Source organism: Schistocerca gregaria, chromosome 1, assembly GCF_023897955.1.
Source record: "Schistocerca gregaria isolate iqSchGreg1 chromosome 1, iqSchGreg1.2, whole genome shotgun sequence".
In the NCBI taxonomy this organism is placed as follows: domain Eukaryota; kingdom Metazoa; phylum Arthropoda; class Insecta; order Orthoptera; family Acrididae; genus Schistocerca; species Schistocerca gregaria.
In genome coordinates this window covers 53,189,479-53,202,639 of record NC_064920.1, presented here as the reverse complement: position 1 = coordinate 53,202,639, position 13,161 = coordinate 53,189,479, and the positions used below count along the sequence as shown (strand labels likewise).

The following is a 13,161-nucleotide window of genomic DNA, read 5'->3' as shown; positions in this document are numbered from 1 at the left end:
TATTTAATTTTCTTCTGTTTTTCTAGCGGACCAGAGTTCCTTTTTCATTTTCTATTAAAAAAAAAAAAAATATATATATATATATATATATTCTACTTTGTCACCATTGCGGGACTATGCAATAGGTTTAGAAGTATCTTTGGTTTGGAAATCGGAATAGTTCAGAAGAATAAGTACTTCAGAAATCATGGCAGATGAAGCCGACGCCGACGAAGGCGATTTATGGCGAGCGCAAGGCGGGGCTGAAGGGGAGGAAGGAGGCCCTCAAAAAAAAAAAAAAAAAAAAAAAAAAAAAAAAAAAAAAAAAAAATGGATAAGGCGTCGGACTTCGGATCTGTAGATTACAGGTTCGAATGCTGTCACGCTCGGTTTCTTTTCCAGTTCTGAAAAAGAAACATACCGTTTTAATGTAGCAATTGAGCAGTACGAAACCGTCTGAATGTTGCTGTTGACCATTTTCTGCTTGGAGATGCTCTTGAGCTTGAAACACACACAACAAGACCGGTGTTAACTAGCGAAATGGTCGGCAGAGTGCCATCACCGCGAGTTTCGACTGGCACTTGCACATCTAAAACAACGTCGGAAAGTAACTCGTTCGGCTTTTGAGTCACATCAAGTATGTGTGTTAATTTTGACGCCACTAGCTCTGCAGGTTGTCATGCAATTCCTTTACCTCTCAGAAATGATTATGAAATAAAAGTGAAGTACGTGACGAGTGTGACGTTAGGAAAACATTAGGCAGCATGGAGAGATTCTGTATGGGACCACCCAACCCAAACGAGTACTGTGTGACGTGCTAACCCGCAGGTATTCACCGAGACAGCCGGCTAGCTCAGTCGGTAGAGCATGATATTCTTAATCCCAGGGTCGAGGGTTCGAGCCCCCCGCTGGGAGGAACGGAATTTTGTTCCGCTGCAGATGTAAATTACCGTTTTTCTGATTAACGTGATGTAATGGAAATAGCAAGTTTTAACTTTGCCTACGTCTCTGTCAGTCGCAAGAAAACTGTATTTGAAGGTAAAGGTGATTTTGTAGACATGTGTGAAAGACATGTTCTGAAATGCAAGTGTTGTTGTTTGGAGAGCACATCGGTTACGTGTCAGATGTGTAGCCAAGCAGTAATGGATCGCCATAGCTGCAAATAGTAGTCGGTAATATGAAGTGTTGTCAGCTCAAGTCTGATGATCCAGACGACCGTAAGGACGAAGTACGCAAGAGCACCGCTAGGCTGCGCCTCTTTAGCTCAGTGGTAGAGCACTTGTCTAATAAACCAGGGGTCGTGAGTTCCCATCCTCAAAGGAGGAAGACACGTTTTGGAAATCAGTTGCGCGTCGTGGCCTTAAGCAAACTGTATCTGTGATGACGAACAATTAGCGACAAGCGTTTTATTAAGAATTACGCTCAGACGTGATTAAGGCGAATGGCGCAGATAAAGCATTTGCCAAAGCGGTACAGCATAAGGTGGGACGAGGCAGTCTGAATTACATTTTATAGATGAATTTCTTACATATCTCAGAGCCTCTCGCGGTCGTCGTCGTCGTCGTCGTCGTCGTCGTCGTCGCCGCCACCGCTTCTGCAGAAGTAGCAAATGGCAATGGTAGCAAATGCGGCGAGGGACGCCCTGCCTTCGATTCCGAATGCACAAAGTGTGTGGTCCTGTTTCCCAGTCTATATTTGGTCGGTCTCGTAAGAGGTTGAATGTAACGTTTGGGTGGGAAAGAGCAATGGGCAGCGGCTGTGTGGAACGAAAACACTATTCCTCAGGGGTGTGAGCGTTACGAGATGAGTCGTATACAAGTTATACTTGGTCGCTAGTGACCGTGTGGCCGAATGGATAAGGCGTCGGACTTCGGATCTGTAGATTACACGTTCGAATGCTGTCACGCTCGGTTTCTTTTCCAGTTCTGAAAAAGAAACATACCGTTTTAATGTAGCAATTGAGCAGTACGAAACCGTCTGAATGTTGCTGTTGACCATTTTCTGCTTGGAGATGCCCTTGAGCTTGAAACACACACAACAAGACCGGTGTTAACTAGCGAAATGGTCGGCAGAGTGCCGTCACCGCGAGTTTCGACTGGCACTTGCACATCTAAAACAACGTCGGAAAGTAACTCGTTCGGCTTTTGAGTCACATCAAGTATGTGTGTTAATTTTGACGCCACTAGCTCTGCAGGTTGTCATGCAATTCCTTTACCTCTCAGAAATGATTATGAAATAAAAGTGAAGTACGTGACGAGTGTGACGTTAGGAAAACATTAGGCAGCATGGAGAGATTCTGTATGGGACCACCCAACCCAAACGAGTACTGTGTGACGTGCTAACCCGCAGGTATTCACCGAAACAACCGGCTAGCTCAGTCGGTAGAGCATGATATTCTTAATCCCAGGGTCGAGGGTTCGAGCCCCACGCTGGGAGGAACGGAATTTGGTTCCGCTGCAGATGTAAATTACCGTTTTTCTGATTAACGTGATGTAATGGAAACAGCAAGTTTTAACTTTGCCTACGTCTCTGTCAGTCGCAAGAAAACTGTATTTGAAGGTAAAGGTGATTTTGTAGACATGTGTGAAAGACATGTTCTGAAATGCAAGTGTTGTTGTTTGGAGAGCACATCGGTTACGTGTCAGATGTGTAGCCAAGCAGTAATGGATCGCCATAGCTGCAAATAGTAGTCGGTAATATGAAGTGTTGTCAGCTCAAATCTGATGATCCAGACGACCGTAAGGACGAAGTACGCAAGAGTACCGCTAGGCTGCGCCTCTTTAGCTCAGTGGTAGAGCACCGGTCTAGTAAACCAGGGGTCGTGAGTTCCCATCCTCAGAGGAGGAAGACGCGTTTTGGAAATCAGTTGCGCGTCGTGGCCGTATAGCAAACAGTATCTGTGATGACGAACAATTAGCAACAAGCGTTTTATTAAGAATTACGCTCAGATGTGATTAAGGCGAATGGCGCAGATAAAGCATTTGCCAAAGCGGTACAGCATAAGGTGGGACGAGGCAGTCTGAATTACATTTTATAGATGAATTTCTTACATATCTCAGAGCCTCTCGCGGTCGTCGTCGTCGTCGTCGTCGTCGTCGTCGTCGTCGTCGCCGCCGCCGCTTCTGCAGAAGTAGCAAATGGCAATGGTAGCAAATGCGGCGAGGGACGCCCTGCCTTCGATTCCGAATGCACAAAGTGTGTGGTCCTGTTTCCCAGTCTATATTTGGTCGGTCTCGTAAGAGATTGAATGTAACGTTTGGGTGGGAAAGAGCAATGGGCAGCGGCTGTGTGGAACGAAAACACTATTCCTCAGGGGTGTGAGCGTTACGAGATGAGTCGTATACAAGTTATACTTGGTCGCTAGTGACCGTGTGGCCGAATGGACGTTCCCTGCCTGCAGCGGCGGTGGCGAGCGGTTCGTCGTGCTGTGCTTCGCTCTGCGGCTGGCTTTGTTTACATCCGCTGTGTAAGTCTGTGCGTTTTCGCCGGCGCTTCGCAGTAGTTAGATATTCTGTCAACGTTCGAAAATGCAGTAATGGCTCAACTTAGTAGAAAGGACACTCTGAAATTTACCTTTGATCGACGTTTTGCTCGACCTAAATCTTTCGAAATTGAGGATTGGTTAGAGGAATTTGTTCAAGTTCCGTTTGAAGATACTGTTGGTTTTCACTTGTCAATTGTGAGTAGTGTGATGTACTTGAAGCTGAAAAACCCTGAGTTATGCGAACGAGTTGTCAATAATACCGGTGGTAAGCTTAAGTTTAAACACAGTGATGGAAATATTGGCGAAGTTACTGTCGATCATGTGGGACTTGGTATTCGAACAATTCGAATTTTTGAGCTACCCTTTGAAGTTCCTACAGATGCGATCAATCTTGTTATTGCACCCTTTGGGAAGGTCCTCAGTAATTTTGCAGAAAAATGGTCCGGTGCTCACAAATATCCGGTTTTGAACGGTGTCAGGCAGTTGAAGGTGGACTTATTACGACATATTCCGTCTTACATTAACGTTTGCGGTTATCGAGGTATCGACATTTATGATGGTCAACCACGAACGTGTGCAGCTTGCAATTCTCCAGGTCATATTCGTTCTGAATGTATTCAAAGACGTGTTGTGCAGCTGCCGACAGGTGAACCGGTGAAGTCCGCGGAGATGACTATTTTGTCCACCACTTACGCTTCGGTGGCTCGCGACCAACCGACCGACCAACTGCCCATGGATACCGAAGTAGACATTCGCCCCCAACCAACCCTTCCTCCAACGGCCGAGCAACTTGTTGACATTTCTGAGCGACACGAGCAACACCTGAGTGTGAGTGACGTGGTTGATTCCGTAGCGCAGTCCCCGACTCTGTCAACAGAACAAAATTCCACCTCCTCAGAGACGCAGGTCAGGACTGTGACTGCTGAATGTCGTTCCCCACAACCCCACCATGAAATCTCGGATTCCGATGAGCGTTGTCCACCTGCTAAATCCCCGCGGAAGAACAAGAAACGCAGAATCGCCCGCCAGGGTGCGGAAGAGGCGGCGGCGTCGTTGCGGGGAAAGGTGCAGCAAATCATGGACAAAGTCAGTGCAAAATCACCAGAACCCTCCCGCCAACAGGCGCTAACTTCTGCACACCTGCGGGATGAAGATCGTGCAATCACGCTAACTGAGCCCTCTCGCGATGCTACCGGCCAGGTGTCTCCCATGTGCAGTGACGATGTTGATCATTGTTTAAAAGAACAACGACAACATCATCCTCTTGCGCCCAAGAACCCCAGCACTATAGACTGGGCGGCGGAACCAGAGGTCGAACACATGGACGCTGATGCAACTGATATTCCAGTCACTTCCCGATTTCCCGAACAGCCTTCTACGGCAATAGAACCGGCACATGATGATAAGTTACTGGATCCACGGCAGGCAAACAAAGAAGAGGACTCTGACTTCTTTTAAAACGGCGCCGATTCCTTCTTACTCTCGTAAGAGCGTGAATGACTGATCAGCAGGCGTATAAAATTGGTACATTAAATATAAATAAAATCCGCAGTTCCCTCAAACTCGACAACATCGTAGACCTCTTATACGCCGCCGACATTGATATCCTCTTGCTTCAGGAGGTCGCCGACATTGCTTTGGACCACATTCCCGGTTATAATGTGACGGCCAATCCGGGACACGGTTCCGATTTAGGCACCGCTATTCTCACGAAAGAAGGAATTATCGTCCAGAATGTAGAACGACTCATAAGTTGTAGGGGAATTGGCGTGACTATCAATAATGTTAGACTCCTAAATCTGTATGCACCATCCGGCTCAACTAATAGGCGACGCCGAGCGGACTTTTTCAAGGAAGAAATACTTCCGCTTTTTGCAACACAATATGACCACCTAATATTGGCGGGAGATTTTAACTGTGTACTTAACGCCAAAGATCAGACGCCGCATTTCAATAAATCGATTGAATTAGAACAGATCGTCAAGGATTTACGTTTAGTCGATACGTGGGAGCACAAGTTTGGTACAACACCCGGTTTTACTCACGTCACGAATCATTCAGCGAGTAGATTGGACCGCATTTACGTATCGGACACTCTCAGACAGCGAATTTTACAAACTGAGGTCTGGCCAACCAGTTTCTCCGACCATGCGGCTTATATTTGCACGCTGAATTTGGGGAAACAGGAAACCTACCGAGGCAAAGGACTATGGAAACTAAATGTTGCACATTTAGACGATCCTGAATGCAGAGAAGCCTTCACTCGAGCGTGGAATGAAAGTGAAGCCAAATTCAATACGTACGGCTCGGCATTGCAATGGTGGCTCGAATGCGCTAAACCGAAAATTCGTAAATCCATGATACAATATTCCCGGAATAAGAACTGGTGGTTTAAGAGAACGATGGAGTTTTATTATCAATGTCTTCGAGACTTATATACTCTTGATGCCACTGTGATTGACAACTACCCCCGCATTAAAAGACTGCAAGCAAAAATATTACTTTTGAAACGAAAACAGATGGAAGGTTACAAAATTAGAGGTCGGGTTTCGACTATGGCAAAAGGCGAACAGCCATCCATTTATCACCTGATACGTGAAACTAAACGAGCACGGACAAAGATCTTAACTGAACTACAATCCGAAGACGGCACGATTCTAACTCGGCAACACGATATCAGAGACGCCGTTCAAACTTATTACACTGACTTGATGTCCAATAAACCTACCGACGACGAAGCCCTTGCAGAGTTCCGGAGCAGCTTAACGCACAGGCTTAGCCCTGCGGATGTAGCCGAACTCGTCACCGATGTAACGGAAGATGAACTGGAAGATGTGGTGTTCCACAGTCCAAAAAACAAATCTCCCGGATGTGACGGTCTCCCGGTGGAACTTTATCAAGTCTTCTGGCCACAACTGAAGACAAAGCTGACGGTGCTCTGCAACGAACTTCTCAAACCGGACATGCCCATTCCTCCGCCATTCAGTGAAGGACTTGTGGTCTTACTCCCGAAACGGACGAGCAATAACACCGTCGCAACTTTGCGACCCATTACGTTGCTCAACAGCGACTACAAAATTTTTGCTCGCATTCTCGCAACGAGAATGAAAACTGTGATGCATACCGTCATTGGATCACATCAAACGAGTGTTGGAAAGGACAGAGCTATATATCAGACATTATCAGACTATCGAGATGTGATTTCTGTTGCGGACGCTTGCAAAATCCGATGTGCTATCGTAACTTTAGATTTCGCACAGGCTTTCGACAGAGTGAACCATCCTTACCTTTTCCAGATAATGCAGACTCTGGGTTTTCCTCCGCAGTTCATCAGCATCATACAGAAATTGTTACGGAATAGTACATCCAAACTTGTCGTTAACGGTCAGCCAAGTCGCGCCGTCCCGATAAACAGTTCTGTTAGGCAGGGCTGCCCTATGTCGATGGCGCTGTTTGCCATTGCGATCGAACCGCTGCTAGTCACCTTGACGGAACGTTTACAAGGACTCCACATACACGGGCAGAAGATAGTGTGCCGAGCTTACGCTGATGATGTTACCTTCCTAGCTATGAATGTCAATGAGGTCGAGAGGGGTCTCCAGATCATCTCACAATATGAAAAGGCATCTGGTGCGGAACTGCATTGGACGAAATCAGGGATCATGAACGTTGGGCAAGGCATAGGCGCGATCGGTCATGGCCAGCTTAAAGAGATCACTAGGATGACGTGTCTCGGTGTCGATTTTCGGAACACCATCCACCACACCATTGCCGCCAATTATAAGCAATTGCTCAACAAAATTCGTGCTTGTGCGAAGTTACATAGCGTCAGGAAATTGGACGAGCTTCAAAAGGTTGAATTGGCCAATATTTATATCACTGCCAAAATCAATTATGTGGCTCAAGTTTTGCCCATCCCCACCGATATAGCCAAATGCATGCTGTCCGCGCTTGGACACTTTGTATGTCGTGGCCAGATCTTTAAAGTTCGATATGACACCTTGACACTCCCAACGCGAGATGGCGGACTCAGTCTCATCGATGTACACAAGAAAGCGAAAGCTCTTTATTTCTGCAAAACTTACAAGCTATGGAAACAGTCACCGACCAGTCTGACCGCTCTTGTCCTGAATGAAATCGCACCGACTGATCTTCAACCGCCAATTGATGTGCACCATATACCGACTGCGCTCTACCACTTCAAGAGTTTTCTCTTAGAGTATAGTTATGTCCATACAACAGTCTCTGAAAAGAATTTGACGACAGTTAAGGCAATCTACAACTCCTTTGTGGCAACTAAATCACGGAATGTTATCGAACAAAAATTTCCAAACTACAACTGGGACGCGACGTGGCAAAACATCCACAGCCCCTACTTACCTTCGCAAGTAAAGGCGACGTGGTACGCTGCCGTCAATAGAAAAATCCCGACGCAGTCCAGGCTTCATGCAATTCATTTGCAGGACTCGCCAATGTGTGTCACGTGTAATCTCATAGACAGCGAAGAACACCGTTTCGTCTGTGGTACCACGAAAGATATATGGGGTTACGCCCGACAGAAACTGTCGAGCATCAAGAGGACCTCACCAGCTGCGATAACGCCAGCTGACTTTCTCAACCCTGATGCAATCCCATTTCCCAGGACAAAGCGGAATGCTGTCAACTGGATAATAGGTCACACAGTGCACTATATTTTTAGTACTGGCGATAAGAACAAAGACGATTTCGTTCTATACCTGACCCTGCAGCACAGCATGATCGCACGCGAACGTAACTACAAGGCGACCTTTGCCAACTTTTTAAGCAAGACCATTGTGTGATATGCGATCCGACACTCGACCCGTCAGCCTTGCCATGACGGGGAACGTAATATTTAAAGAACGCCCGAAACTATACCACGAGACATGAATGCATGTTTAACCTTCTTTCGAAGTAAGGCGAAACCGACTATTCGCTACATCATTGAGGAGCAGCAGAGGACAATAACAGACGAAAGATGTGAAGACAACACTAGAGAAAAAAACAAACACTTTTCGTTTTCTTATATTTTGCACCAACAAAGGAGAAGATTCCTTTTTAATCACTTATTTCTTATTTATTTATTTATTAATCCTAACCAGAAAAGGTACTTTAGTTCGACACTGCTTAACATAGTTGATAGTGTCATCATTTTTTTTTTGCCGTTAACGCCTCACTCACCTAGAAGAAATGGATTGAGTTCTGGTGGAAGAATGGATCCCTTCTGGAAGATCCTCATAAAAAACAAAAAGAGGAAAAAAAAAGTGGTTCAAACAAAATTATAAATAAAAAATAAAAAATTAAAAAAAAATTTCACATATACAAATGGGTGACTGGTATGGGGGCGACATCGAGGCCAGGCCTCAGGATTCTTGACCCCTGCCCTCTTTGCCGCCGCCTGCCTGCCATTAGATTATAAAAAAAAAAAAAAAAAAAAAAAAAAAAAAAAAAAAAAAACAAAAAAAAAAAAATGGATAAGGCGTAAAAAAAAAAAAAAAAAAAAAAAAAAAAAAAAGTGGCTAGGATACCTGGCTCTCACCCAGGAGGCCCGGGTTCGAAAAAAAAAAAAAAAAAAAAAAAAAAAGTGGTAGAACACTGGTCTAATAAAAAAAAAAAAAAAAAAAAAAAAAAAAAAAAAAAAAAAAAAAATGGATAAGGCGTCGGACTTCGGATCTGTAGATTACAGGTTCGAATGCTGTCACGCTCGGTTTCTTTTCCAGTTCTGAAAAAGAAACATACCGTTTTAATGTAGCAATTGAGCAGTACGAAACCGTCTGAATGTTGCTGTTGACCATTTTCTGCTTGGAGATGCTCTTGAGCTTGAAACACACACAACAAGACCGGTGTTAACTAGCGAAATGGTCGGCAGAGTGCCATCACCGCGAGTTTCGACTGGCACTTGCACATCTAAAACAACGTCGGAAAGTAACTCGTTCGGCTTTTGAGTCACATCAAGTATGTGTGTTAATTTTGACGCCACTAGCTCTGCAGGTTGTCATGCAATTCCTTTACCTCTCAGAAATGATTATGAAATAAAAGTGAAGTACGTGACGAGTGTGACGTTAGGAAAACATTAGGCAGCATGGAGAGATTCTGTATGGGACCACCCAACCCAAACGAGTACTGTGTGACGTGCTAACCCGCAGGTATTCACCGAGACAGCCGGCTAGCTCAGTCGGTAGAGCATGATATTCTTAATCCCAGGGTCGAGGGTTCGAGCCCCCCGCTGGGAGGAACGGAATTTTGTTCCGCTGCAGATGTAAATTACCGTTTTTCTGATTAACGTGATGTAATGGAAATAGCAAGTTTTAACTTTGCCTACGTCTCTGTCAGTCGCAAGAAAACTGTATTTGAAGGTAAAGGTGATTTTGTAGACATGTGTGAAAGACATGTTCTGAAATGCAAGTGTTGTTGTTTGGAGAGCACATCGGTTACGTGTCAGATGTGTAGCCAAGCAGTAATGGATCGCCATAGCTGCAAATAGTAGTCGGTAATATGAAGTGTTGTCAGCTCAAGTCTGATGATCCAGACGACCGTAAGGACGAAGTACGCAAGAGCACCGCTAGGCTGCGCCTCTTTAGCTCAGTGGTAGAGCACTTGTCTAATAAACCAGGGGTCGTGAGTTCCCATCCTCAAAGGAGGAAGACACGTTTTGGAAATCAGTTGCGCGTCGTGGCCTTAAGCAAACTGTATCTGTGATGACGAACAATTAGCGACAAGCGTTTTATTAAGAATTACGCTCAGACGTGATTAAGGCGAATGGCGCAGATAAAGCATTTGCCAAAGCGGTACAGCATAAGGTGGGACGAGGCAGTCTGAATTACATTTTATAGATGAATTTCTTACATATCTCAGAGCCTCTCGCGGTCGTCGTCGTCGTCGTCGTCGTCGTCGTCGTCGTCGCCGCCACCGCTTCTGCAGAAGTAGCAAATGGCAATGGTAGCAAATGCGGCGAGGGACGCCCTGCCTTCGATTCCGAATGCACAAAGTGTGTGGTCCTGTTTCCCAGTCTATATTTGGTCGGTCTCGTAAGAGGTTGAATGTAACGTTTGGGTGGGAAAGAGCAATGGGCAGCGGCTGTGTGGAACGAAAACACTATTCCTCAGGGGTGTGAGCGTTACGAGATGAGTCGTATACAAGTTGTACTTGGTCGCTAGTGACCGTGTGGCCGAATGGATAAGGCGTCGGACTTCGGATCTGTAGATTACACGTTCGAATGCTGTCACGCTCGGTTTCTTTTCCAGTTCTGAAAAAGAAACATACCGTTTTAATGTAGCAATTGAGCAGTACGAAACCGTCTGAATGTTGCTGTTGACCATTTTCTGCTTGGAGATGCTCTTGAGCTTGAAACACACACAACAAGACCGGTATTAACTAGCGAAATGGTCGGCAGAGTGCCGTCACCGCGAGTTTCGACTGGCACTTGCACATCTAAAACAACGTCGGAAAGTAACTCGTTCGGCTTTTGAGTCACATCAAGTATGTGTGTTAATTTTGAAGCCACTAGCTCTGCAGGTTGTCATGCAATTCCTTTACCTCTCAGAAATGATTATGAAATAAAAGTGAAGTACGTGACGAGTGTGACGTTAGGAAAACATTAGGCAGCATGGAGAGATTCTGTATGGGACCACCCAACCCAAACGAGTACTATGTGACGTGCTAACCCGCAGGTATTCACCGAGACAGCCGGCTAACTCAGTCGGTAGAGCATGATATTCTTAATCCCAGGGTCGAGGGTTCGAGCCCCACGATGGGAGGAGCGGAATTTAGTTCCGCTGCAGATGTAAATTACCGTTTTTCTGATTAACGTGATGTAATGGAAATAGCAAGTTTTAACTTTGCCTACGTCTCTGTCAGTCGCAAGAAAACTGTATTTGAAGGTAAAGGTGATTTTGTAGACATGTGTGAAAGACATGTTCTGAAATGCAAGTGTTGTTGTTTGGAGAGCACATCGGTTACGTGTCAGATGTGTAGCCAAGCAGTAATGGATCGCCATAGCTGCAAATAGTAGTCGGTAATATGAAGTGTTGTCAGCTCAAATCTGATGATCCAGACGACCGTAAGGACGAAGTACGCAAGAGTACCGCTAGGCTGCGCCTCTTTAGCTCAGTGGTAGAGCACCGGTCTAGTAAACCAGGGGTTGTGAGTTCCCATCCTCAGAGGAGGAAGACGCGTTTTGGAAATCAGTTGCGCGTCGTGGCCGTATAGCAAACAGTATCTGTGATGACGAACAATTAGCAACAAGCGTTTTATTAAGAATTACGCTCAGATGTGATTAAGGCGAATGGCGCAGATAAAGCATTTGCCAAAGCGGTACAGCATAAGGTGGGACGAGGCAGTCTGAATTACATTTTATAGATGAATTTCTTACATATCTCAGAGCCTCTCGCGGTCGTCATCGTAGTCGTCGCCGCCGCCGCCGCCGCTTCTGCAGAAGTAGCAAATGGCAATGGTAGCAAATGCGGCGAGGGACGCCCTGCCTTCGATTCCGAATGTACAAAGTGTGTGGTCCTGTTTCCCAGTCTATATTTGGTCGGTCTCGTAAGAGGTTGAATGTACTGTTTGGGTGGGAAAGAGCAATGGGCAGCGGCTGTGTGGAACGAAAACACTATTCCTCAGGGGTGTGAGCGTTACGAGATGAGTCGTATACAAGTTGTACTTGGTCGCTAGTGACCGTGTGGCCGAATGGATAAGGCGTCGGACTTCGGATCTGTAGATTACAGGTTCGAATGCTGTCACGCTCGGTTTCTTTTCCAGTTCTGAAAAAGAAACATACCGTTTTAATGTAGCAATTGAGCAGTACGAAACCGTCTGAATGTTGCTGTTGACCATTTTCTGCTTGGAGATGCTCTTGAGCTTGAAACACACACAACACGACCGGTGTTAACTAGCGAAATGGTCGGCAGAGTGCCGTCACCGCGAGTTCGACTGGCACTTGCACATCTAAAACAACGTCGGAAAGTAACTCGTTCGGCTTTTGAGTCACATCAAGTATGTGTGTTAATTTTGACGCCACTAGCTCTGCAGGTTGTCATGCAATTCCTTTACCTCTCAGTAATGATTATGAAATAAAAGTGAAGCACGTGACGAGTGTGACGTTAGGAAAACATTAGGCAGCATGGAGAGATTCTGTATAGGACCACCCAACCCTAACGAGTACTGTGTGACGTGCTAACCCGCAGGTATTCACCGATACAACTGGCTAGCTCAGTCGGTAGAGCATGATATTCTTAATCCCAGGGTCGAGGGTTCGAGCCCCACGCTGGGAGGAACGGAATTTTGTTCCGCTGCAGATGCAAATTACCGTTTTTTCTGATTAACGTGATGTAATGGAAATAGCAAGTTTTAACTTTGCCTACGTCTCTGTCAGTCGCAAGAAAACTGTATTTGAAGGTAAAGGTGATTTTGTAGACATGTGTGAAAGACATGTTCTGAAATGCAAGTGTTGTTGTTTGGAGAGCACATCGGTTACGTGTCAGATGTGTAGCCAAGCAGTAATGGATCGCCATAGCTGCAAATAGTAGTCGGTAATGTGAAGTCTTGTCAGCTCAAGTCTGATGATCCAGACGACCGTAAGGACGAAGTACGCAAGAGTACCGCTAGGCTGCGCCTCTTTAGCTCAGTGGTAGAGCACTTGTCTAGTAAACCAGGGGTCGTGAGTTCCCATCCTCAGAGGAGGA

General features: G+C 45.7%; 1 protein-coding gene across 1 annotated transcript in view; it reads left to right on the top strand.

The window, feature by feature from the left end:
* LOC126352135 (uncharacterized) overlaps positions 1-4,921 on the top strand; it is a 57,227-nt gene extending 52,306 nt beyond the window's left edge. The window contains exon 4 of the mRNA XM_050002702.1: positions 4,317-4,921. Within this exon, the coding sequence (XP_049858659.1) occupies positions 4,317-4,921 (605 nt within the window). The remainder of the gene's footprint in view (positions 1-4,316) is intronic.
* Positions 4,922-13,161: the final 8,240 nt, after the last annotated feature.